The sequence below is a fragment of the Brachyhypopomus gauderio genome, chromosome 15, assembly GCF_052324685.1.
Source record: "Brachyhypopomus gauderio isolate BG-103 chromosome 15, BGAUD_0.2, whole genome shotgun sequence".
Taxonomy (NCBI): Eukaryota; Metazoa; Chordata; class Actinopteri; order Gymnotiformes; family Hypopomidae; genus Brachyhypopomus; species Brachyhypopomus gauderio.
This window is the reverse complement of record NC_135225.1, coordinates 10,847,321-10,872,982: the sequence shown is the minus strand read 5'-3', so window position 1 is coordinate 10,872,982 and position 25,662 is coordinate 10,847,321. Positions and strand designations below refer to the sequence as shown.

At 41.0% G+C, this 25,662-nt stretch overlaps 2 protein-coding genes across 2 annotated transcripts; one reads left to right on the top strand and one right to left on the bottom strand.

Annotated features, from left to right (window-relative positions):
• Positions 1-993: 993 nt before the first annotated feature.
• On the top strand, positions 994-2,307 carry LOC143476272 (uncharacterized). Its single transcript, XM_076974375.1, has 4 exons — positions 994-1,133; positions 1,262-1,306; positions 1,687-1,812; positions 1,898-2,307. The coding sequence occupies exons 1-4, from the start codon at positions 1,044-1,046 to the stop codon at positions 2,054-2,056; spliced, it is 420 nt and encodes a 139-aa protein (XP_076830490.1). The 5' UTR covers positions 994-1,043; the 3' UTR covers positions 2,057-2,307.
• On the bottom strand, positions 1,573-25,056 carry LOC143476271 (sarcoplasmic/endoplasmic reticulum calcium ATPase 2). Its single transcript, XM_076974374.1, has 23 exons — positions 24,543-25,056; positions 22,410-22,529; positions 22,223-22,240; positions 21,809-21,891; positions 21,362-21,466; positions 21,068-21,206; positions 19,139-19,305; positions 18,382-18,537; positions 17,933-18,074; positions 16,168-16,334; positions 15,804-15,892; positions 15,501-15,603; positions 14,876-15,007; positions 14,547-14,672; positions 14,148-14,369; positions 13,756-13,867; positions 13,318-13,559; positions 12,965-13,185; positions 12,610-12,812; positions 12,411-12,496; positions 12,063-12,196; positions 5,298-5,415; positions 1,573-4,753 (listed from the first exon to the last, which is right to left on the bottom strand). The coding sequence occupies exons 2-23, from the start codon at positions 22,525-22,527 to the stop codon at positions 4,439-4,441; spliced, it is 3,198 nt and encodes a 1,065-aa protein (XP_076830489.1). The 5' UTR covers positions 22,528-22,529; positions 24,543-25,056; the 3' UTR covers positions 1,573-4,438.
• Between the last annotated feature and the right edge of the window lie 606 nt (positions 25,057-25,662).

The following is a 25,662-nucleotide window of genomic DNA, read 5'->3' as shown; positions in this document are numbered from 1 at the left end:
ACACACACACAATGGCATGCCGTTTAGGAAATTATAAATATATGTTATGATTGAAAACTACGAATGAAAACATTTCAAGTGAATGGGTGAACGTTGTAGGTAGGAATCGTTGGGCTCTTGTGAGGTGAGTAAACCTTGTTGCCTGATGAGCGGGAATTGCCTCACCTGAGAAGTTCACTGAATCATCTAGCCATGGGGTGAAACTGTAAATGACGTTTTCATCAGTAGAGTGGTATTGAATGTGGTTACCAGGATTATTTTGTCCTGTACATGCATCTGCCAGGGTATTAATAATGTCTTCACATTGGACATTGGATTGTTGCTAGATTTCGTGCTGAAGTTGTACTGAAGTATCTCTGTGTTATATATATATATATATATATATATATATATATATATATATATATATATATATATATATATATATATATACCTCCATCTGAAACAATCAGTGTCTTCATTAATTTTAATACATATACATACATACACATACACACAAACACACACACAAACACATACACAAACACACACTCTCATACACACACAAACACAAACACACACTCAAACACACACTCAAACACACACACAAACACACACACAAACACACACAAACACACACACAATTGTACACACACACATACACACACACACACATACACACACACAAATAAAAAAAAATAAAAAAAAATTTTTTTTTAAAAGGGTCAAAAATTTAAAAAAGGGTCAAATTTACCCGAACAGTATCTATGTGATATAAACATGCAGGGGGTGGTTGCAAATAACTGACATGAATTATTTTCATATAATATGTTGATTACACTAATTAACCCAAGCAGAAGAAGTTTCATACTGAAAAAATTATTTTAAATAGTTTTCCTACATCTTCAAACTTTGAAAAGGGTCAAATTGACCCACAACACGATAGGAGGAATACACTTCAGTATGTAACACAGTAATATGTAATACATTGCTGGTGTTTTTCTCCAGTGCTTTTTACCATCTGTAGTTTTCTGCTGCTGTCCTTGCTCTGGACGGCCTCGTCCATGCCAACCATGACGTGCCAAAATACATGGAGACAGATTGAGAGCATACACACCTCGCTGAAGACACTGAGAAGTGCTTTTGGTGGGATGGTGAGTTTCCCTTGGAGCACTGTGATAAAAAGGATTTATTCATCCATCAATTTATTCATTTGTTAGTTTGGATGATTGTCATTTATATTTAATACTGTCATCTCTTTCCACATGTATTCTCCAAAAAGACAAATCCAGAAGACACCAAACTCAGTTTACCAGCAAATAAAATGGTAGGACCACCTCACATCAGTACAGAGTGAAAAACAGTTATATACTATTTTATATGTAAATGATTTCAGGTCATGATGTATTCTTTTAAAATATTTTTTTCCATTTTATTTGACTTTGTTTAGTAGTAGGTCATATCCACTGTAGCAGTTGTTCTTTGCAGTACCAGTAGCCCAACAAGCTACTGGTTAGGTGACAATGCTGGGGCACACTGCTGTAATACTAAAGAGAAAGCATTCAGCTCTGGTCTTAGACCCATCTAAATCATACACCACATTTGACATCCAGCTTTTGAACTTGATTTTGTTTTCTTTCTGAACTTCAGCACTTAGCTTTCAGTAGTTAGCTTAATTGTACTGACTCGTTCTCCTTTCAATCCTAGTCAAAGTGTGGACTCGAACAGCGGCTGACGAACTTGCAGGCATGTGAGCTCAACCTTTCTTCACAAATCCAGAAGATATTTAATCACATGAAAACAGAAACACAAGGCTTGGTGGATAACATGCAGGTAAGATGTTGAAGGAAAAAATAATCAGTTCAGTGAATGGAAAAGTTTTAAAAGCTTGATAAAAACAGATTTTGTGCATTTGCAGATGAACTCTAAGACTGACAACTGCGTCCTGTCACCACCTGTGTGTCCCACTTCAGACCTTTCTCTGTGGAACCAGATTACGGTCCTGCTGGAGTCTTGGTCTAAGGATGTTGTAGTATATTCAGATAAACTACTACACCTCTGTCCTCTCAGACCTTAAACACTGTATTCTAGTTTCAGGAGTTCTTCCCCATATTTAAAATATTGTGTTTAGTATTTAGGATAGTACACAAGTGCCTAAAAATGTTTTAAAGTTACAAAATGTGTGTGTTTTTTAAAGAAAGTTGTTTTACTGTTTGTTTTACTGTTGCATTACATTTGTAAAATGGGACACCTTTTATTTTAAGAATTTATGAACTTGTTTATTGGAACAACAGTATTGACAGTTTTGGGAAGAGTAAGGAAGGCATTCTTTTTTACCACTTTTAAAACCAACCATTTTAAATAAACTGTACCTGGTTATTTCCATTTCATGAAGCAGTTTGATTTTTTTCCCCCAAAATATTATTTAAACAATGGCTATCAGTTACATCAATAACACGATACTACAAAACTCATTCCCTCAAAATAAATAAAATGAAAAAAATTAAATAAAATGATCAACTTTCTTAAATAATCCATTCTTTTTTAAAACTTTTTTTGCACACTGGTTTCCATTTAAAAGTAACACAGTTTAAAATAAAATTAATGAGACAAAGGTGAAGGATGATTGAATACAAAGGGAAAACAAAAAGTGAAGGTAAAGAACACATCTCCATCTTTTTTTCTCCTCTTATGCAAAGCTTTTGCCCCTCCTTCTCTCCTACCTACATCCAAGCTCCTCCTCCTCATTTCAAAACTAAAGCCACCCTCTCATCCCTTTCCCTGTCTAGTCTCCTACGAAGAGTAATGCACAGACCCAGTCGAAGATCTGAAGTCAGACACAAGGATACAATGACACAAAGTACATTGACTGTATTGTGATCATAATATCAACAATGACTCAAAGGTTGTGCAAGTTGACAATAAACTGTAAAAAAATAAAATAAAAGGTAAATCAAAAGGTAAATAAAAGCCAATCAGGAGGAAGGGATGCACAGCAGATGTTTTATTTGCTGGGCAAAGCTCAAGGAAATCTCAAGCAGGAACATGTCTGAGGGATCCTGGACAAAGATGACCAAAATCACTTTATGTTACACAGTCAGGTGCTGCTTACGACATCCAAACATGGTATTGCCCTTTGGATATTGGGGAAATGGGGTATTTGCCTAGAAGACCCACGGTAGTGTGAGTCATGTTAATGCAGTACAAGGAGATTTACTAAACTGCACATATTCAGAGTGGAATATTTATTTTGCTGTATGTTCCTGCACCTTCCAAGATGATACAAGGTCTCAGATCTGTTCTACATATCTTAAAAGGCATATGGAGCCCAAACAGGAACACAGTCCAAACAGGAACAGTGTCATAGTGTGTAGTTTTGTCATGAAGAGAATTATATTTTTTTCATGAAAGGTATGAAGAATGACAAAAAATATGTAATAAGAGTTTAACCGCCAAATTAACCAAATTAAATATTACAAATTGTCATGGTCTGAGCTGCAAATAATAATAACAATAATCATAAAAAGTAAATCTGTAGGCCCAGGCATTCATTGCAGGCTGGTGATAACAATAAAATAAATAATACAGCCACCTTTCTCAAGTCCTCCTGAAAAAAAATCTAAATGATAAATATCTAAATGATATATCTAAATTATAATATCTAAATGATAAATATCTAAATGATATATCTAAATTATAATATCTACATGATAAATATCTAAATGATAAATGCCTGCAACAGAATCAGCTGACACTTTCTCCTGATCCACTGACTACTGATCCAGTGATTACTAACTAGGTTGTACCACACTCCTGCTTGCTCTGTGCCTGAGGAATGTTGCAGGCCTTATCCATTTATATCTCTACATGAAACTATGAACACGATGCATCCTTTAAAGTGCAGGTGAACAAATATAAATATTTGTGGCTATTTAAAAAATGAACAACGGAAACAAAAGTACATATATCATACTTTTTAGTGTATGGGTTTTACAATATGTGTTAAGTTCGCCTGTTGATTTTAAGTAATGAACAGGCAATTAAAAGTCCAAAACCATGTCACAGAAATATTTCTGAAGTTCTGATAACTCTGAAAACAAAAGGAATCTGAAAGGACACAAGCAAACATCCTAGAAAACTGAACCGACCGAATTTTGAGCTTGACAATGGACAATGTAACACTGGCTTTCCTGTCCATGTTCACTGCCTGTAATAAGCACACCTTGAATATGGACTGTCCGGGCTCAGTTCTTCCAGTCACTTCCTTTTCCCTTTTTCCAGGTGTAGTTCTTTTATGCTTTTTTGTGTTTTATTTCTCTATCTGCCTTTCTTTGACCTCTCCTTACTTTAGCAGTTTAAACAGTTTAACTCCCGCAACCCCACTCTTCCTGTTGAAATCATGCTTGCTTCTCTCTCTCGATCATGCTATCCCTCACTCTCACTCTTCCTCTCTATCACTTTACTCCCAGAAGATATTGGTGATGTCCGAGTCCAGACTGTAGATCCAGACCAACAAAGGAGCAGAGATTAACACGAAAGCCCAAGACACACCCTTCAGAGCCCGACGTAACTTTGCGATCAAGCCTTCAAATCCCCCACCCTCTCTAAGGACATGACGATGCTGTAATCTCTCCTCTTCCTCCAAGTCATTGCTAGGCTCAATGTAGTTCCTTGCCAAGAATTTGAGTGCTTCATCCATCAGGATAACTGGAAATGACATCTTCAAGACTGTCACCCACTGCGGCCAAGACAATGGCCTGATCTGGAAAATCATCTGTACATAAAAAGAGATAAACAAATTAAACTACACTAGGTGACCCCCATCACCTTTCTTTAACTGTTCAAAACATATTTCACATGCTATTCAAAATGTATTTTGTACAGCAGTCTTGCATTGTGTTTAGTGCGTTTATAGCGAATGCTGTGTAGCCACAAGACATACGTTTTGTTTCATGCTTTCTATTTGTGAATCAACCTTAATTTCATTTTCTCTTAGCCCAAATGAAACTGTTCTCATGACTTTAAAAGTTTCTTGTAGATTTGAAAACCCAGTGTCATATCCCTGAGGCTTTTACTCCTCTGTGGTTGCATCATTTGACTTTGACATAATATGTAATAGAGTCATCGGATTTCAGTGAAAGAAATAAAAAGACTAAGATGAACAACACATGAGCCAGCGCATGTCATTTTACAACAAAACATTTTGTTACTCATTTGTTACTCATTCTAATTACAGATTTTATTCATAAATCATTTATTCATTCTCATGTTCTCATGAGGTTTTCGAAGGTTAAAAAGAATACACATCATGCACTTACAGGCAGTGGGTCAACGTAGAGAATGAGGAAGTGAAGGGCCATGGAAAGACAGATGGCTCCCACTAGCCAGGGATTTGCCCAAGGAGGCATCTTTAGCAGTGACTGGTTCTCAGACAGGCTGAATCACACACACGCACACACACGCACACACACGCACACACAAAATCAAAGTCATATTTTCTAATAACAATTTAAAATGTCACCTATATGGTGACATTATTCTCAAAAATACTGTCATCATAAATTTGTACCATGGATATATAGCATTTAATATATACAAAATATATTTAAATACAAAAGAGAGAAACTGTTGCCACAAACTCATTTTCAACTACAACTACTTTTCAGTCCTGGATTAGGTTTCCTGGTTTAGTGACATTCCTGGATTAGGTTTCCTGGTTTAAGTGTATTCAATATTTAACTTAAAAGTTATCTTGATAGATGCATTTGAAATGTAAATGAAATTAATGAGTTGAAACACAATGTTAAAACCTTGTGTAAGTCCAAACCATCTGGTCGCAATTCTGAATCTTTCTTGAACTTATCAAATTGGCCTACATTCTCTCTGAGCCCATTATAATGCACTTATCATCTTTTGTTACCATTCAGTTTCACCATGCTGCTATTTAATTTTCTACATACTCTCATTTTGCACAGAAGTAGATATATGTAAGTAATAGAATAAAACAATATTTGAATAATAAAATCGTAATTTGAAATGAAACATTTATTGTTAAAATGACATTTGCATTTATTTTTCTCCATTGCACTGATGTCTCTCTTATTTAAAAATTTCTTATTAGAAATATTTTTTAATACACTATATTGTCAAAGGTATTCACTCACCCATCCAAATCATTGGATTTAGGTGTTCTAATCACTTCCATGGCCACAGGTATATATAACCAAGCACCTAGGCATGCACACTGCTTGTACAAGCATTTGTGGAACAACTCGTCCCTCTCAGCTCAGTGAATTCAAGCAGGGTACCGTGAAAGAATGCCACCTGTACAAGTTGAGTGGTGAAATTTCCTCATTTCCACATAGTGCTCCCAGTGATGCCTCCCCGGCTGCAGCACTGCCAGAGGATGCCATCTTGTCAGCCAAAGCACCTCCAGATCCACAGTCGGCAGCTACAATGTCACCACCTGTTCACTTCCCATTGCCGCAACCAATGTAAGGTAAGGGTCGTCCCATGTTCCCATGACCTTAAAAGGGTTGTCACCTCCTGCACCTCCTGTTTCTGTGACTCCTGTGGCCCTTAAGCAGCCTACCACTGTTCCTGAGGCCTGGGGCCTACTCCAGAGGCCCAGAAACAGCTGGTTCCTGAAGCCCTTAATGTAACGCGGGGTGTACAGACCGGTACACACCGCATAAGAAAACGAAGGGAGAATTGAACCCAAATGCCGTTAGAAACAAATAGGGAGAAGTGCTTATCACTAGGGCTGTGTGTATGAAATAAACACACGCGAACAAACAGAAAGCACAACAGAAAACCACTCTGCCAAGTCTAGAACTGACTTGGGTGCTTCTTATGGAGGTAGAAGGCGTGGCATCCGAGCCAGCCCTGACACTTAAGGGGTCTGCCAATGTTACTGTGACCCTGAGGGAGCCTCTACCCGTTCCTGAGGGGGCCCCAGTCAATGAGTCTTCTAATTTGAGATGTTGATGCTGTCATCCAGCCATGTCATGTGATCATTCTAGTTGCGACAATGACTTGGGTGGAAAGCAATGGCTCAGTGAGCCCTCATGACTGTGGTCAACTCCAGGCCCCTCCCTTTAGTTATGCTGCTATAGATAAGCCACATGCTAATCACTGGCACGGGAGCTATGTAGGTCTGTTTAAATTGATGGCTGTCTAAATTGATGTCCACATACTCAACCTGTACTTTATATCTTGGTGGCATGCTTCTACCAAAGACAATTCCATACGAGCACCTAAGAGATGATCTGGTTTGCCAGTGGATGTGCCGATGACATGGTTGGATGTGCCGTTGCTGCAAGAGGACGTGCTGATGCCAAGTCCTACCTGAGGCTCACCATCTGCATTGAAGGGACTGTGACTTCTCGGCCTTGAATTAGAACTATAACTATATAACTATATTTGAACTATAAATACAAACTTCTGCTAGCGGGCCATCCAATGGAGGATGGATTCCCTTTTGAGTCTTGGTCCTCCTTGATCCTCGGTCTTGTTATCTAGCCCTGTTTCCATTATCTGTGTCTAGGGTTTAATCGTCATGCCTCATCGCCCTCACACACCCTTTGTGCTGGTTACTGTGGGATTGTTTTTAGTTTGGTAGAGGGGGGATTATGGTGTGGGGTTGTTTAGTTTGGTAGAGGGGCTATTATGATATTGGGTTGTTTAGTTTGGTGGGATGGGGGTTTATGGTGTGGCATTGTTTAATTAACTTGGTGGAGGGAGGATTATGCTGTGGGGTTGTTTCGTTTGGTGGAGGGGGGATTATGGTGTGGGGTGATTTTCAGAAGTTGGGCTCGGCCCCTTAGTTCCAGTAAAAGGAATTCTTAATGCTTTAGCATACCAAGAGATTTTGGACAATTTCATGCTCCCACATTTGTGGGAACAATTTAGGAATGGTCCCTTCCTGTTCCACACCAGTGAGCTTGGCGTGGAAGAACTTGACTGGCCTGTAGAGAGTCCTGACCTGAATCCAACAGTACACGTTTGGGATGAATTAGAGCAGAGACTGCAAGCTAGGCCTTCCTGACCTACATCAGCGCCTGACCTCAAACGCACTTGTTGAAAAATGGTCAACTATTCCCATAAACACACTCCTACACACTTTCCTTGTGGAAAGTCTTCCCAGAAAAGTTGAAGCTGTTATCACTGCAAAGGGTGAGCCGACATCATATTGAATCCTATGGGATGTCACTCAAAGTTCATATGTGAGCGAGTGCAGACAAGCGAATACTTATGGAAATATAGCATATGTCAAATAACACATTACACAGTATGTAGCTGTAAATCAAGTGATGTCCATGGACATACCTCAAAAAAAATTTAAACTTTAAAAATCATTATAAGGAGAAAAGAAGTGGTGATTTCATTTTCCTGTAATATATTTATGTGTGACACAGACACTTCCTGCTGTATGATGTGACCTCCTTCACTGGTTCAGCTTCTGCATGCCTGTACGTGTTTGATACCACGTGTGATACAGCATTGAAAGCCTGGAAATTCTACAGTAATAACAACCTTGCAATAAATCTGTATTCAAAACCCATCATTTTGACATGGTTTATTATTTAGGAACATCACTACAAACACCATTTGTGATAAGATGTGGGCCTTCATAGTCTTACTATCATAGGGGGGTACTCGCCAAAAACTGTACTCGTGTAAAAGTACTGTTACTTCAAAATAAAATGACTCAAGCAGAAACAGTATTTTAATTGATAATTTAAGTAAAAGTAAGGAAGTATCTGTTAAAAAGACTTAAGTAAGTCACTTATTGGAACTTATTTAATTATGCATATACTGTATATACTACCAGTCAAACATTTGGACATATCTAGTTATTTATTTTTAATATTTTAAAACAGTGAAAGAATCAAAATAATGAAATAACAAATGACTGTGCTATGTTGAACCAAAAGAGATGGTATAGTAGATGGCTGTAGATTGTAAAGCTCTTCAGAGCCGCCTATTACTAGACAGTTTGGGATGAAGCTCTAGATGCTCTTGGTGTTCTTAACCAGCTTCATGAGCACCTGTGATGCCCTGAAAACACTCTCATGTACGCTGATGTTCTCATGTTCTGTGTATTTATAGTCCCAGTGTTTCCCTTGTCCGGCATCGCGTATTTTGTGAAGTTCATGTTTCTTGTGAAAGCGGTGAAGTTTAGTTCAGTTCGCACGCTCTAGTGTTTGTCGTTTGTGCCTCCCGTTTGTTCCTGCCTGTTCCGTTTCCCTGCCTGGTTTTGTGATAATCTGACCTGCGCTATCCTGTTCAACTCTGAGTTTGGAATTTCCCTTAATAAGTCTCGCTCTCCTCAGCGTTTGTGTCTGCCTCCATGCTCTGCGCAGACTGTTACACCCTGGCTGCAACTGCATACATGCTGTAGTCTCAGTAACTTTCTATAATCTCTAATCTAATCTCTAATCTTTTTCTCTAAATATATCTTATTATTATTGTAATTTCTGCACAAATACTAAACTGTGGTGTGTGTGTATGTGTGTTGGTGTGTGTGTGTAGAACAGTATTCTAACAGTGGTTTTATTGGTGTTAATATAAATCACGCAAGGGCAAATTGCAGCCTTCACGTCTGTGGATGTGGGGGGTGATTTTATGTGGCATTACAATTAGGCAATAGTCACTAAATGCTTCACAGCGGGGAAGTGTGCTACTGGGTGGCTGGTTTACGTTATGAAAATATTTGCACCTTTAGTCATTCATTGTGACTGACAAGTCAGACCGGCTGGCTACATAGCTAGACATCCTATGTTGCCTAGCTAACAACTGAACTTGTATGTGGTCATTTCAATAACTCTCCCACACTTGAGATGTTGTGGCAAAACGTACAAACATAGGCGTGCACACATAGACATAGCACCACCAACTCTGCCCTTTATCAATGAAAGTGCCCTTTTGAAACTTTGGGTTTTTTAAATATTATTATTATTAACATTTTACTGATGTCGGTTTGAAATGATCTTTTGAAAACCTGAGCGATTAAAAACAATGCCCTGAAATGCGCCACCACCTCACACACACCCGACCTCTCTCTTCCTTTAACACCAGATGCGCTGCAGCAGCAGTTCAGTTCAGCGAGTGGAAGGAAGCGTCTTCAGCACAGCACACACGGTCACAGATAGACTTCTTCTCCCGTGCCCCACCAGCCAGGTCACATACACATCAAGTAAAATCGTACCGTTTGCCCTCTAAGCCCAACGTAAAATCATTTTGTTGTGCAGTAAAATGTCTCATACAGCACCAAACTACTAAACATTTTTAGCCTACTAGTCACCTGATAAACTTGTCGCTCTAGCCCAAATCAATGATAGATAACGTGAGGACGACCACATACAAATAATTAAGGTAGAGTTTGCAAATCTATGTGTTAAGCTGAACGTTTTCTGCTGTATAGGATTTGTTAGGCAACATAAATTAACACATTCATTTGTGAAAGAAGAAACTGGAACTTCCCCATTACCTGTGAAAAATGCCCATCTGCATTCATAATGACAACACTCAGTAGCCTATAACTCCTTCTCATACTTTTTGGTCTTTTTACTGTCTTAATTGTAGGCCTATAATGATTTACTAATTGCAAAATATATGCAACAAGGCCTGCATACAGTGGAGGGTAAACAGAAGTTAACTGAAGGACTTAACAATGACTGTATATAGTTAATATTGGATATGGATTTTATCAGTTGGTGGTGTGACTTTTTTCCATTGAAAACTCACGTTTAGAAAATGTTACAAATAAGAGTCAAATTTCATTCAACATGTGCATGTAATTTTTTTTATAATGAAGTGTTCCACGTGCGCTAAAAAGTGCCCCCCCCCCCCCCCGCCCGAGCATTTGCCCGACAAAATGTCTGTGCACGCCACTGCGTACAAATGTACAAAACTCTTAATAGAACAATTTGTTCAAAACCTTAAATGTAACATGAGAACCCAAGAGGAGCTTGCCAGACTTAAGACTCAATAAACAGTAGACATTAGGCATAAGTAAGCAGCGGTGTCTATCTTATTACCTTTCTTTGCTTTTTTCTGCTCAGGCTTGCCTAATCCTTCTCACTGGCTACATTTGTTCCCCATTCCAGTCTCATGACATTTGTGCATATGTACAGATACACGAAAGTTGAGCTTAAATAAATTAACTAATTAAAAAGGTGAAATATATAGAACATTGACCTAGTGCTTGCAGTGCATTATTAATGATTAATAGGAGAACAATAAGAAGGGCACAACTGAACAGGCTCCACTAACGGAGCAACTAGCTCAAACCCACTGGTGTGGCCATGTTCAAATGATCTAGGACTGCCACTGGCTCCAATAAAATAAACTCTAGAATGATTTTTACACTTACATAGCGCCTTACACATACCCAAGGTCACTTTACAATTAGAGGGAAGACCTTAAAACAAAAGCTAACAAGCATGTACAACTAAAAATGGGTCACAAAAGGATTTCTAAAGACTTTGGGGGATCTACAGGCAGTCAGTTTACAAATGAAATACATTCAGCACCATTGCTACTGTCCCCAGGAGTGAGCATGGTAAATATTCTGTGTGTGAGACAACAGCACAACCTACTGACAAAATGAAGCACTGGCACTGTCTTGCCCACATCTTGGCTCTGGTCAAGTGTGCCTCTCGCAAATAAACACCTGCAGTCTATAAAACGTCTGCTTAGCAGGTCTTCACCATTTGTTTAGGTGTTGCCAGGTGCTTAGAGCACTGATAGGTTATTTCTCCAAATCTGTACTCACCCAATTTAATTTTATTTTAATTGGATGCACAGCTTCTGATTGGGCGGAGCCGATAATCCAGTTGCACTGTCAAGATTGTCAACACTGACAGCTATGAATGTATTTAGCAGTCATTCAAGTGATAAACTAATTTATTGTGAAAATAAATGCATAAATTTTTTTTATTATTATTTAATTCAATACAAATGTTGCCATTTTTTCATCTGACAGGCTAATTTTGAATATTGTAGCAAAACAAGCTTTCAAAACACTAGGCATTAGAGACCAAAAACATAATTTTGAAATAAATAATTTTAGCACTCACCTGTTAAGAGCATTGCACATTTCTATGGTGACCAGCACTGACAACGCCATAGTCATTGGGTATGGTGACTCAAACACAGAACACTGAACGCCTGCAAAGTCAGCGTGCCCCTCACTGCACTGCAGATAATGAGACTGAGAGACAGACACAGAAAGAGACAGACAAACAGAGAGAGAGAGAGAGAGAGACAAACATGAGAATTAAACTGCTGGTATGAACAACTTTTTAAAGAATGTCAACGTAAAGACTAACAAAACATTACCATTCTTATCCAGTAAATATGCATGCATTTAATGATATACTATATAACGAATATTATTATCGTTGTGGGTAAGGTGCTTAACTGACCAGCTGATAGAAGGAGAGTTTGGGTCCATCATGTGCTGCCATGAACCACCACGCGGCAGCTCCCACAGTAGCAACCCCCACATAACCTGTCAGAGAGATGAAGCATGACTCCATAAAATCAACATCCTGGAAGAAACTCGTCAAGCAGACATTATCTCGTTTTATCAGACTGATTCTGGCATGTGCTGCAGCCACTCACAGCCAATGATGAGGTATCTGCAGAAGAGCCATCCAGAGATGAGGGGCTCCCTGGGGGAGCGCGGTGGGCGGGACATGATGTCCAGGTCTGGGGGGTTGAAACCCAGGGCAGTGGCTGGGAAGCCGTCCGTCACCAGGTTCACCCACAGCAGCTGGACAGGGATGAGAGCCTCGGGCATGCCCAGAGCAGCCGTCAAAAATATACTGAGAGGGTGACCAGATGGGAAAGAGAGGGAAGGGTGAATTTAGGAGGGAGATTATTCAGGATTACACCCTTTGTTAGTGAATCTAGTACAAGCATAATCCAATATAGCAGTTTAAGACACAATTATGGAGACACTGAGAGAGAAGCTCACCAGACCACCTCTCCTATGTTGGAGGAGATGAGGTAGCGGATGAACTGCTTCATGTTGTTGTAGATGGCTCGGCCCTCTTCCACCGCAGCCACGATGGTGGAGAAGTTGTCGTCTGCCAGGATCATCTCCGAGGCTGACTTGGCCACAGCCGTGCCTGACCCCATGGCGATGCCGATCTCTGCCTTCTTGAGAGCAGGGGCATCGTTCACCCCATCGCCCGTCTGCAGGAGAAAGAGAAAGAGAGAGTGAGCCGGGGAAACACATATGGGATGTGGTCTCACAATGGACCGTATACACGCACACACACACACACACACACACACACACACACACACACACACACACACACACACCATGGCCGTGATATCGCTGAGGCTCTGCAGGTACTCCACGATGCGACTCTTGTGAGTGGGCTCCACGCGGGCGAAGCAGCGGGCCGTTCGGCAGGCTTGCCGCTGCAGGTGGGGGGGCAGCTCGTCGAACTCGCGGCCGGTCAAGCCGCCACCGAAGGGCGCGCCCTCAGCCTCCTGCTCCTCCTGCTCCGTGATGATGCCAACGCGCCGGCAGATCGACAGCGCCGTGCCTTTATTGTCACCTGTGTGCCCCGCGAAAATGAATGCTCAGCGACTAAAATACACATAATTACCTTGTACTATAAAATAAAATGTACTGTTGGATACAAATATAAATAGTTTTTATTGTTGTGTTTATATGGTGTCTTTGATGTATGTGTGTGTGTGTGTGTGTGTGTGTGTGTGTGTGTGTGTGTGTGTGTGTGTGTTCGGACCGACCTGTAATCATGATGACACGTATCCCAGCCTGCCGACACATGCGCACTGCGTTCAGTACCTCTTTCCTAGGAGGGTCCAACATCCCCACGCACCCCACGAATGTCAGGTCCGACTGCACAGGAAGAAAGAGACCTCATATTGTAGTCCTGCCCTAAGGCTTTCTCAGGCCTTCTGAGGCCTGTTTAGGGCAAAGATGGAAAATCAAATACAAAGTTGTGTTTGAGGTGACAATTCTGGCTCCTGAAATCAGGCCTGTGTTTTGTAAGTAGGACTCTGGTATTTCTCCCACTTCAGCTTTCCAGTGACTCTACTCCTACAGCTCTTCAGTGTTCCGGACGGACACATGCTGCACCTGCTCCCGTCCGGTCCAGAAGATGCCAGAAGATATTCACCTCATACTCCGAGAAGGCAGAAGAGTTCTCCAGGTTCAGGGTTCGGGGGTCAGGAGGGGAGTCTCTGGTTGCCATAGCAAGACAGCGCAGGGTGTCACGCCCCGAACCCCACTCTCTCACTGTGCCTAAAAGCTGCTCTCTGAGTCCAGAGGTCAAGGGCACCCGTGCACCTCCCCCGACCCGAATCCAGTGGCAACGCTCCAGCACACTCTCTGGTGCCCCCTGAGGGAAAACAGAAAAGGAAGGAGGAAGATGAGGAGGTGAGTCCCTGCTAAACCTGAAAAATCAAGCTACTATGGTTTATCATATCCTATTACAGCCACTGAAGCTGCTTTGGAACAATTTTACATAACCAATTATCTAAAAACCTCTAGATGGGGAGAGAGAGGGCCAACAGACCTTAACAAACATCTTGGCTCCTGAGGCAGAGCGGGTCAGCTTGTTAGGAGAGCAGAAGACAGACATGGACTTCCTATCCCGGGAAAACTCTAGAGTCAACTCCTTCCGCATTAACTGCTTAATCACCTGAAAACGACAAGAAGGATGAAGAGGAGGTGGTTGAGAAAATGTCTCATCTCACACACTCTGGACATGCAAAACAGTGTTGAATTATACATAATTGAACATCCTCAGCTTGATCACACACACTCATACACACACACACACACACACACACACACACACACACACACACACACACACACACACACACACACACACACACTTACCCCACAGCAGGCAGTAGCTCTTTCTGCAGGTGTGAGACTCCTCAGGTCTGTATCAAACACATTCATCTTCTCCACTAAGCAGCACAGAGCAGTCTCCGTCGCCTCACCCACCTTCTCATACACACATTTACTCTGTGTGTGTGTGTGGCGGGATGAGATGGTAGTGATGGGGGAGGAATTAGAGAGTCAATTATTTGTACATAGAAAAATATGCTCATGATTGATCACTTATTACGTTAATAGTTATGATTTTCTAAATGTCAAAAACATATGCTAAAACAAATCATTTACATTTAGATTTAGATCCAGATCAGTTTAGATCTCTAAATTGTAATCTTTTTATAGAGAGAGACCTGCTTTTTATACAGAGAGATCTGCTTTTTTAATGCAAAAAGCTGTTTCACATCAGTAATAAAATGTCAAATGTAATGCAACATTTGGCTCAGTACTGTTTATCTGTTCCAGATGCTAGTGGCTGTAATCCCATGGGTTATCATCACTGGAGCTACACTCCCTGTTGGACTGCATGCCTGCCATTGTTGCATCAGTGTATGTTTGTATCTGTGCATGCATGCTTGTGTGTGTGTGTGTGTGTGTGTGTGTATGTGTGTGTGTATGTACACACCTCATTGTAGTCCAGAGAAGAATCGTTACAGAGGGCACATATGGTGGACATTTCTACCAGGGCTTCGTACTGACTACAGTGCACCAACACTCCATCCTTATATCTGAGAGAGGAGATGGAGTGAGATTAGATGCGTAGAGAAGAAAGTGGCATTTAAAGAGGAAGTTAGAGAAAGAGGTGTGAGTTCATGATTAGAAAGGTTAAACCATGAGTAGTCAAATCACACGGGACAGAAGCAATGTCAATTTCACTATAATGTCTGTGTGTGTGTGTGTGTGTTAAGTAGATGTTAAAACCACTCACACTTCCCCTTCGGGTGCATAAGTAGATCCAGTCACTGTGAACTCATTCAGAGCACACCTCTCACCCGTAACACCATCCACAACAAACATCTACACACATGCATAGTCCAGAGACCCAACACACACACATGCATGATCCAGACACAAAACACACACATGTATACACACACACACACACACATACGCACGCACGCACGCACGCACGCACACAAAGTTAGTTTCATAGGTCGGTTATGCTGAAAGATGCAAATTTTTAGTAGTTCTATGTTAATATTTCTATTATCGTATAGATTTAGAACAGGACTGTTTATAGGAGATATTTGATGTACACTGCAGTGTAATTTGCTGATACATCTCAATCTCACCCTGCAGACAGACATCTGGTTGGTGGTGAGCGTGCCCGTCTTGTCAGAGCAGATGACCGAGGTGCAACCCAGCGTCTCCACAGAGGGCAAGGAACGCACAATAGCATTCTTCCTCGCCATCCGCCGCGTGCCCAGTGCCAGGCAGGTGGTGATGACCGCTGGGAGACCTACAGGTAGAGGAGAGGGGAGGGAGAAGAGGATAGAGAGAGGGAGAGAGAGAGATAGATAGAGGGAGAGGGGGAAAGAGAGGAAGGGGGAGAGGGAGGAAGAGAGAGGGAAGAAGAGAGGAAGAGGGAGAGAGAGGAAAAGAGAGGAAGAGAGAGGGAGAAGCAAGAGAGGACAAAAAGGACAAGCTAAGAATAAATAATAGTAGATATTATTTAGGGCAGTCATGGCCTGGTGGTTAGGGAACTGGTCTTGTGACCAGAGGGTCGTGGGTTCAATCCCCAGACCTGATGCCATGACTGAGGTGCCCCTGAGCAAGGCCCTTAACCCTCAATTGTATAAAAATGAGATAAAAATGTAAGTCGCTCTGGATAAGGGCGTATGTCGTAAATGTAGATAAAATACAGTACCAGTACAGTACCAATCAACATTATGGACACACCTACCCAAAAGAAAAACAGTGAACCAATGAAATATCTTGATTATCACGTGAAATAATGTGTATATAATTATGTTGGGATAAATATTGACTATCTTAGATATCACAATCTTCAACATACCGCAACAGTACGGCACACACCGCCCCCATATAGTCGCTCTTGGTACGGTCCGCTGTGTCTGTTGTGGTTGTGGCTGTTTACTCTTGTGTTGCCACAAGTCCTCGTTAGCATGTTTCACCTGTCGCTAGGTATCCCTCATGTTTTTCCCTCCATTGTCGGTCTTAGAATGTAATTGTCGCTTTGTCAAAAATGTTCTACTGCTCTCTCGGCTTCTCCTCCAACACACCGTGACAGTTTAACCAGCTTCATGAAGCAGCTACTTAGGATGATTCCCCATCAGTCTTGAAGACATTCTCACATATGCAGAACACGTGTAGAGTGCTGCAACTAAAGATCTGAAAGAACCCTATTTGCCTAGTGTGCATCTAAAATTCTAGAATTCTAGAAAATTCTAAAATCGATTTATATATAGGAGCCCAACACCTTTCCCAAATTAGATTTGTTTTAGAAACAAACTTAAGCATAATCCATGGGATTAAAATGCCTTTCTTGCTATTGAAAACATACATTCTGTCACGTTTTTACTCTCCCTAACATCCCAGTGCTTTAGCATCCTTGTCATGCACGTTTTACTATCCTTGTGCTTATTGTTTTCATACTTAGAGTTACGCCCCTTGTTTAGTTCTCCACCTATGTTAATGGCTGCACCATGTGCATATGTATATATCTTCCTGGTCTTTTCTTTATTTGTTTGTTATGTCAATATCATATGTGCAATGTCCTTTAGTATTAAAATATTTTGCTAATGGATACAACAAATACTTAATTTTGATGGTTCTAAAAAAACAATCAGCCATCTTTCTCATGTAAAGCTGATTACATATCTTGCAAGTTATACAATAGACAACAGTAGTAATGCGTGAGGATGGTGATGATAAATTATCCCTTCGTGACATTTATATTACAGGCTATGTTAGCAAATTTACCTGTAGCACATCTAGAGTGGTTACAGGCTACAGTCCCACAATTATTATCTGACTGGTTATTTATCTCAATCTCACTCAAGACTATTCAGATTGTAAAGGTATTGTTTATTTTACCCTCTGGAATGGCGGCTACGGCCAAAGCCACTGCAATCTTGAAGTAGTACACAGCCCCTCTGAGCCAGCTGCCCCCGTGCACAGGATCACTGAAGTGGCCAATATTAATGCCCCATACCGCCACACAAATCACCGTGATCACCTGGAGCAAGACACAGACAGGAGATCAAACCTTGAACACTGTCTGGATCAGCATCAATACTGACATACCTAGATCCTACATAGATCGCCACAGAAAACATTTAAATGACAAATTTGATTGAAACTGTGAAGAGACAGACCTAGAGAGGTAAAGTGATGAATGGGGAAAGAGATGGTGTATATGAGAGAAAAGTGATGTGCGTGGGTTGTCTAAGAAGAAATATTAAAGGCTCAGCTCTGTCTACAAAGTTGGATCTGAAGAAGGATCATGGCATGATAGAGGAGAAGAAGAAGAGGAATCTCACGACCTTGGAAAGCTGCTCCCCAAACTGGTCCAGTTTCTGCTGTAGTGGAGTTCTCTCTGGGTCCGTGGAAGCCATCTCATCCCTGATTTTTCCGATTTCTGTCTGCACGCCGGTTGCCACTACGACGCCTATTGCTCTGCCTGCTGCAATGTTTGTGCCCTACACACACACACACACACACACAAACCCAGCATAGGCTCAGACAGCTGTAAAAGGTTTCAAGAAATGCATTTAAAAATGTTCATTTCACATGGTTTATTAAATGCACTGAAAGTGAATGTTTTGTTGCATTAACTCAGCAATGCTAGAAGTCTAAACAGCCTGCAAGCCTTGTGACACTGAACTGGTGTCCTTTCATGATCTGATAGATCCATTAGATATGTGCAGCTGGTGTGAGGTAATGGAGGCTTTGGTGGTGTGTGTGTGTGTGTGTGTGTGTGTGTGTGTGTGTGTGTGTGTGTGGTCTTTGAGGCTGATGCACCCTGGTCATTATCCATATAAGAGCTCAAAGTGCTTGTGACGTTAGACCTCAGTCCATGAGAGAGCAAACAATGTGTCTGATGTTTTATTCAACACACACATGGGCTGGATACACACACACACAGACACAAACACAAGCACATACTGTTCACACTTGTCATTGGTACTCAAACAAAACATGCCAGTCACGTCATAAAATGTGATATACACTCACGCACTCCAACACCAGTGCTGGTAATGAGATGGGAAGAGGATATCATGCACCCACATATGCACTTACAGAAAAGAGCATGTTTTTCTTGTCCTGGTTGACAGCACGTGGATCAGGTACAGGGTCTGTGTGCTTGAGCACAGAGACAGACTCTCCCGTCAAAATGGACTGGTCCACTCTCAGAGTAGTGGAACGAATGGAAGTCAACCTGATGTCTGCTGGAACCTTATCACCAACTGTGGAAAAAGGGTGGAAAGAGAGTCCTGTCTATTCATGTCCATGAAAAATGGACATAGTGAGACTGCTCATTAAACACACCCTTGTTTTGGAAACCTTGCTATAAAGTTTGTAGCACCCAACACATTATCAAGTGTAGCTGATTTGCTGGAAAATACTGAGAAGCCAGGTGCTTTTCAACTTCCAGCAATGGGTTAGTCTACCCTTCAGGGTTACTAGAAACTTGTAATCATTATCTTATGTTAATAGGATAATATACATATGTAGACACTGTTGTAGAAAATCATGAGTAGGTGATATAACAACATATATGATATAACAACATATATAATATAATGTGTTTAATAACAAAAGTTACAACACTGGCTATGGCCTGGGGGAGTTGTGAATATGTAAAAGAAATAACCAGTAACCAGTTTGGGGGTTATATAATTGCTACAGGTGAATTATTGCTTCTGCCACTTTGCTTTTCTAAGTCATTCAAATGATTTCAAATGTCTTGAGGCAACACAGCCTTTTCACAGATATACACTAACTGAAGACTCATTAAGTGCTATGTTGCTAACAGCTGTTAAGACAATCACATCCCTCTAATCTTCATAGAGCATGCTCCTTTGGGGGAGCTCCTATTTTGTCCCTTCAGGGCACCAGTATTCAGCTCATTCACATGGTGAACGTGCTGAACTAGCACAAGCCCTTTCCTGCAGTAAATCTGCCACTGATTTCTGAAGCACACAACCACACATGCTTAATCCAGATATCACAGGCTATGGGTGCGGTGACTGAAATTCTTGCATGCCTTGAAATTATTTTGGAACCAATTCCAAAAAGGCCATACTGCCGTGATACTGCACTGATTCCAGGCCTTACTGTGGAACAAAAGGTATTAGGGCACTGTACCACACACACACACTAAAATCTTATTTTTAAACATGGCCTTCGGGATTCTTAGAATAGAGGTTCAAACAGTATGCACAGAGAATTACAAGACTAGTTCTTAACCCTTTCAGCACGAACCGAAATTAAAAATGAACACAAAACTAGTTACCATGATTCATTTTAGAATCTCTTTCTGTAATATTATTCAAAGATACATCTCCAGATATAAATTCATGTCAGAGAAACAACCCTGACAAATTGTGGTAGCATTTGACCACTTTCTTGAGAATGTTTTTTCCCTCCAGCAGTGTATTTATAGCTTTTCTAAAATGAGCAGTTGTTATTATTGTGTCTGTACGCAGGCAGTTTTGATTGGCCCAAACAAGCAAACAAAAAGCCAGTTCACATCACAGCAAAAAAAAACCCTTTACAGTCACCTCTAATATCCACCGCCAGAGGCCTTCACTCTGCTTTCTAAGGGGGGCTTTAAAGCCCAAAGCACATCTTCTACAGTTTAGATTACAATTGTCAAAAGTCATCAAAGTATGTTAGCACACATATATTTGTATCATATGTTGTGATTTGTGATGTATGTATATTGAACACCTTAGCCACACTATCACAAGATACAGTAAATCAGATCATTCATGTGAATTATGTCATAAACTACTGATGGCTTAGAGTTTGATTTTTTTCTGGTTTTTTTCAGTTTCTCATGAATTCATCAATCTTTTTCCATGCTGCTTTCATGCACTGAATCACTGTGCTACATTCCTCTGCAATGAATGTGGGGGACTCCCTCTCGTTAACTAAGCAGGACCTAATGGATACAAACAAGGCAGTGAGGATGACAGCAAATGTCGTCTATTTGTTGCTATTTACCTGCCACCTCCACGATGTCTCCAGGCACGATATCTCTGGCTCGCACTCTCTGTACGCTCTTCTTGTCCTGTCTGTACACCTTACCCATTTCTGGTTCATATTCTTTTAGCGCCTCAATGGCATTTTCTGCATTACGCTCCTGAGAACACACACACACACACACAACACACACAAACACTAATAAGTGAATGTGAACAAATACACCAACTACAGATATAATTAACCTATAAAGTTCCATAAGCAAAATGTCCATAATACTGTAAACTTATACGTGATACACATTCATACACTCACCTGCCACACTCCCACAATAGCGTTAGCGATAAGTATGAGGAGAATAACGAAGGGCTCGACAAAGGCTGTGATGGTGCCCTCACCCTCCTCGAACCAGGCCAGAGTCTACAACAGAGTCACACACTACAGTCATCCACAGAGCAGAGGTAGCTGAACTGTATGATGGCCACTGTGTTTTTTACAGATGGCTATGGTAAGAAAGATACTTTGCAGTGATGTGCGAAGATCTGTCACTGTGTGGTGATTAAAGAGGACCCAGAGTATTTTTCACACTGAAATCCACAGTGTTGAATTAACTCATAGCTACAGGGTACATTTGTGTCTAGTTGAACAGTGTAGGTGTTATTTCAAGACCGTAGGTGTTAATTTAATATGAAGATTTGTTATGCAGCACTGCTGTTTTGATGTGTTTTAAGTGGATGACTGACTCTCATTAATACTGCTTACAAAGGAAATACATGCTGCGAGAAGCAAAATCCGCACAAGCAGATCCTCAAACTGCTCCACAACCAGTTCCCAAAGTGACTTTCCTGTAAATAGAGAGGAGGCTACATAGAGACAGCTTCAACTATGAGGATATCAACAAAATTCCCCTCTGTTGTCATAAAAGCTACAAATAACCCAATCAGCCTCTAAGAGACACAGTGTTTCTAAATTGCATCCATTCAAAACTCACACAGGTCACACAGCAACTGAAAACCCCCACAGACCCCCCTCAAGGGGACCTAATAATAACCTTAATTAGACATGCAAGTGCCATCTCTCATACAACAAAGGTACACTGTCTTATAGCAGACAGCACATGATGAAAGCATTACTAATTATTACAAAGACTTGGCACAAAAGGCTGTGGTTTCTTACCTTCCTCTGCTGGTAATTCTGCATGACAAATTATGACAAAACACAATGAAAGAGCAAAATCAGAACACATGTCTGTTAATGACATTTTTTTCCTACTTATCATAGTGGTTATAAATAAAGTGATATTGTTGTTACTGGTTATAACCACAGCAAGAGATATACGTGTTATTTATACGACACACTGTACCGTTGGGCCCCCATCGGTCTCTGTTCTTCCTCAGTTGCTCACTGCTTAGACCTGTCGACTCGTTCACCCCGAAATAACCCAGCACCTCCTCGACCGTCTTTGTATGGGCATTGTCCATCCCTGAGAGGAAAAAAATCCCAGTAGCGGTAATAACATGGAAACGCGTCGGCATCTTACGTTTAAGGTACACTGGCATGTAGCACTGACATCTTACGTACAGGTGACAATGTGCAAATGCCGAAGCCACTGGCATTCGTTTTGTGACATTGGCATATATTTTACTTTGTGGTGGAATATCTTTCCTAGCACATTGATGTTAAGCTGCATACTTTTAGCAAGCACATGTATGTTTACACTACTAGGCTACTTTGTAAACAGACCTTAAGGCATTAACATACAAACATTTGGCATTCCATATTAGTTAGCACATAGTCCAACGTCAGTGTTTGGGGACAACTGAATTACAAGCTGTTATCATGCAAGCATCATGATAAATGTCTGTGTCAGGCACAAAAGCCAAGAACTGAAAGTAATTTATAGGTGCCAGTAGCTAGTGGAAAGGTGGGTACATAATAATACTCATCTTTGGTGCCAGTTCTTAGAGATAAACCTATATGACACTCTTCAAGACCACAATAATACATCATCATGTCACACTGCTGCAGTGCAGCATTAGATTAATTCAAATGTCATTACTGCATGTGATGCTCTGATGGCACTGCACAATACTGCATATCAGGCACTTAAGACAATGTTTAGCTTTAACATATTTATTAGGCTCAAAATATATATACACATGCAACTCTACAGGCACACAACACACATTTCCCTTAAAACATGTCTATCTGTGTCAGTATGTGTCTAGAAATTGGCACCTGTATAAGATGGTGGTGTATTCACCTTCAAAAATTGTCTTTTCACCAATCAAATTAAATTCAGTACATAAATAGAAATTGCACTAAGTTTAATTTTGTAGAGGATGTTTTTTCAATTAGAAAATCATCAAAATATGGAATTGGTCTGGGACCATTCAAACATTTGCATAACAGTGAACCACTAATTACAACTAGAACCACAAATTAGTCCCATTGTCTCAGGCGCAGCACAAAGCCCATATGGAAATGACTCATACAAATGTTCAATTTTCTGATTAGTCCTGCATACAGTGGAATATGGCAGTATCAACCAACTGTAAGATGCCGAAGCAGTTGCATATGCCATTACTCAGAACAGAATGCCACAGACATGTGCCTCTGTCACCCGTACGACACCCATGACACTGGCGTGTGCCAGCGTGACCCGAGCGTACGATGCCGGAGCCTTTCCATGTTATTACTGCATCTCAGTAATATGTGTGATCTTCACCACACACGCATTTCTCTAGAGTATTTATCTTAGCTAATGTAGGTGTCTAGGGTTCATCGTTTGCGTGGTGGTTTGCACTGTAGCTCCTATTCTGTACCATTCGAGCACCGGGCAGAGACTTTAGACTTTAGTCTTGCGTTAACAACGCCGTCACGAAAGACATTTTACACAGTCATGAATTAGGTATCCAACTGTTAGGACTGGCTAGCTAACGCTATCTGTCCACGTTAGTCCCTGAAAAAAATGTCCTTTCTGCTCATACATCCTTCTGAAATAATGTCCTTTCTGCTCATCCCTCTCACACTTCTCTATCTAGTGTGCACCTGTTACCTATCTAGCTAGCTGTTTAGCTAACAAAGCAGATTTCTAACAAAGCAGGTTTGAGAAATCCTTTCCTTATATTTACACATTGCTGAAATGTTTAACTGACTTAAATATATAAACAAACAGACGAAACGAGCGACGTTCTTGATATTTTTCACAACTATAAAAGTAAGGCATTAACTTAATTACACTCTAATACCGGCTGGCCGGTTGATCACACATTATTCTCCTAATACACAGACGACGTGATTTGTTGGTCCTGAAGACAAGTTTCGCAAAAACATGGACCGTTAGTGATGCTCTGTGGCCCAACACATCCTGTTAGATGCTGGTCTGATCGTGTTTCTCTTGAGTGGTTATTATTATCATCATTATTACAGATATATCGTTACCTAACCGGCTCCGCCGTGTACCTAACGTAGGCCAGCAGGAGTGTGTACTCACCAGTTCAGTTATGATCCCGCCCGATGTAAATCGATGAGTGCCCGTGTTTGTACGTTGAAATAAAGCAAACGATTAAAAAAATCTAGCCGACGTTTGCTAAAATACCCAAGATACCAACCCCTGAGTGTTATGGCAGAAGAAGATGCCCGAGGAATAGCCAGATGGTTCGTGATATAACGGCGCTCAAAGCAAAATCTCTATTCTTGCTGTGTGTTTTCAGAATAATTCAACATGATCCAGGGAAATTATAGGAAATCCACGGGCGAATAAACCAATGGCATTTCCTCCAGCGATCGAAAGGCTAAGGCTGTGTGAACGCAGTTCCTCTGCTGTTTTAAACCGCAACACCCCGGCGCTGGACGCTTTAACCACACGCCACCTCCTCTCTATCCGTGGAAGCACCGCTGCTCTTAACACTAGGCCACACAATGACATTACTAACACTGGATACTGGCGCAGGAGGCCATGTCGCTGTTTTGAAGCCAATGAATGAGCGGGGAAGCAGCTTGACATACTGAACGGACTAATTGTATTGCTGTTTTCACGACTATCCCGCCTCTCACTTCTTTGCTGCAGGAGGGCGGGCCCCCAGTTTGCCCAGTTTATGGTTCTCCGTTTAACCAGTAACCATACCGTACAACTGTAGTTGTCGGCTTCATTCTCGCACGGACCACTCATAAACGATATCCATTTCGTGTTTATTTACACGTATTCTTCGAATATGGAGTCCCATCAATATTTTTTTTCTGTCAAGGTAGGCTGCTGTCATCTAGAAACATTGTGGAGCATGGTCATGTGCGTCTGGAGTCGCTCTGGAAAACCCTGTGAAATGGGGTCGGTACATGTGTGTTCTTATGGGCCATAACGTTCAGTGCGAGGCTGAAGTAAATTCGTCACCGTCAGCAACGTCTGCACGCAGGGATGGGTAAAAAAGGATGCCTCAAGGCAAGCCTGACCCAATTAAGCAACCATAATTATCTGTCCTTATATGTTGCTAATTACTATTTTACTCTCTAAAGAATAAAATCTTGTATAGATGTACGCCTATATTTATCTGGCCATGACCCTCATATCCTTAATGTGAAGCAGATTTACTTCCTTTCTTTAAAAAATAACTGCA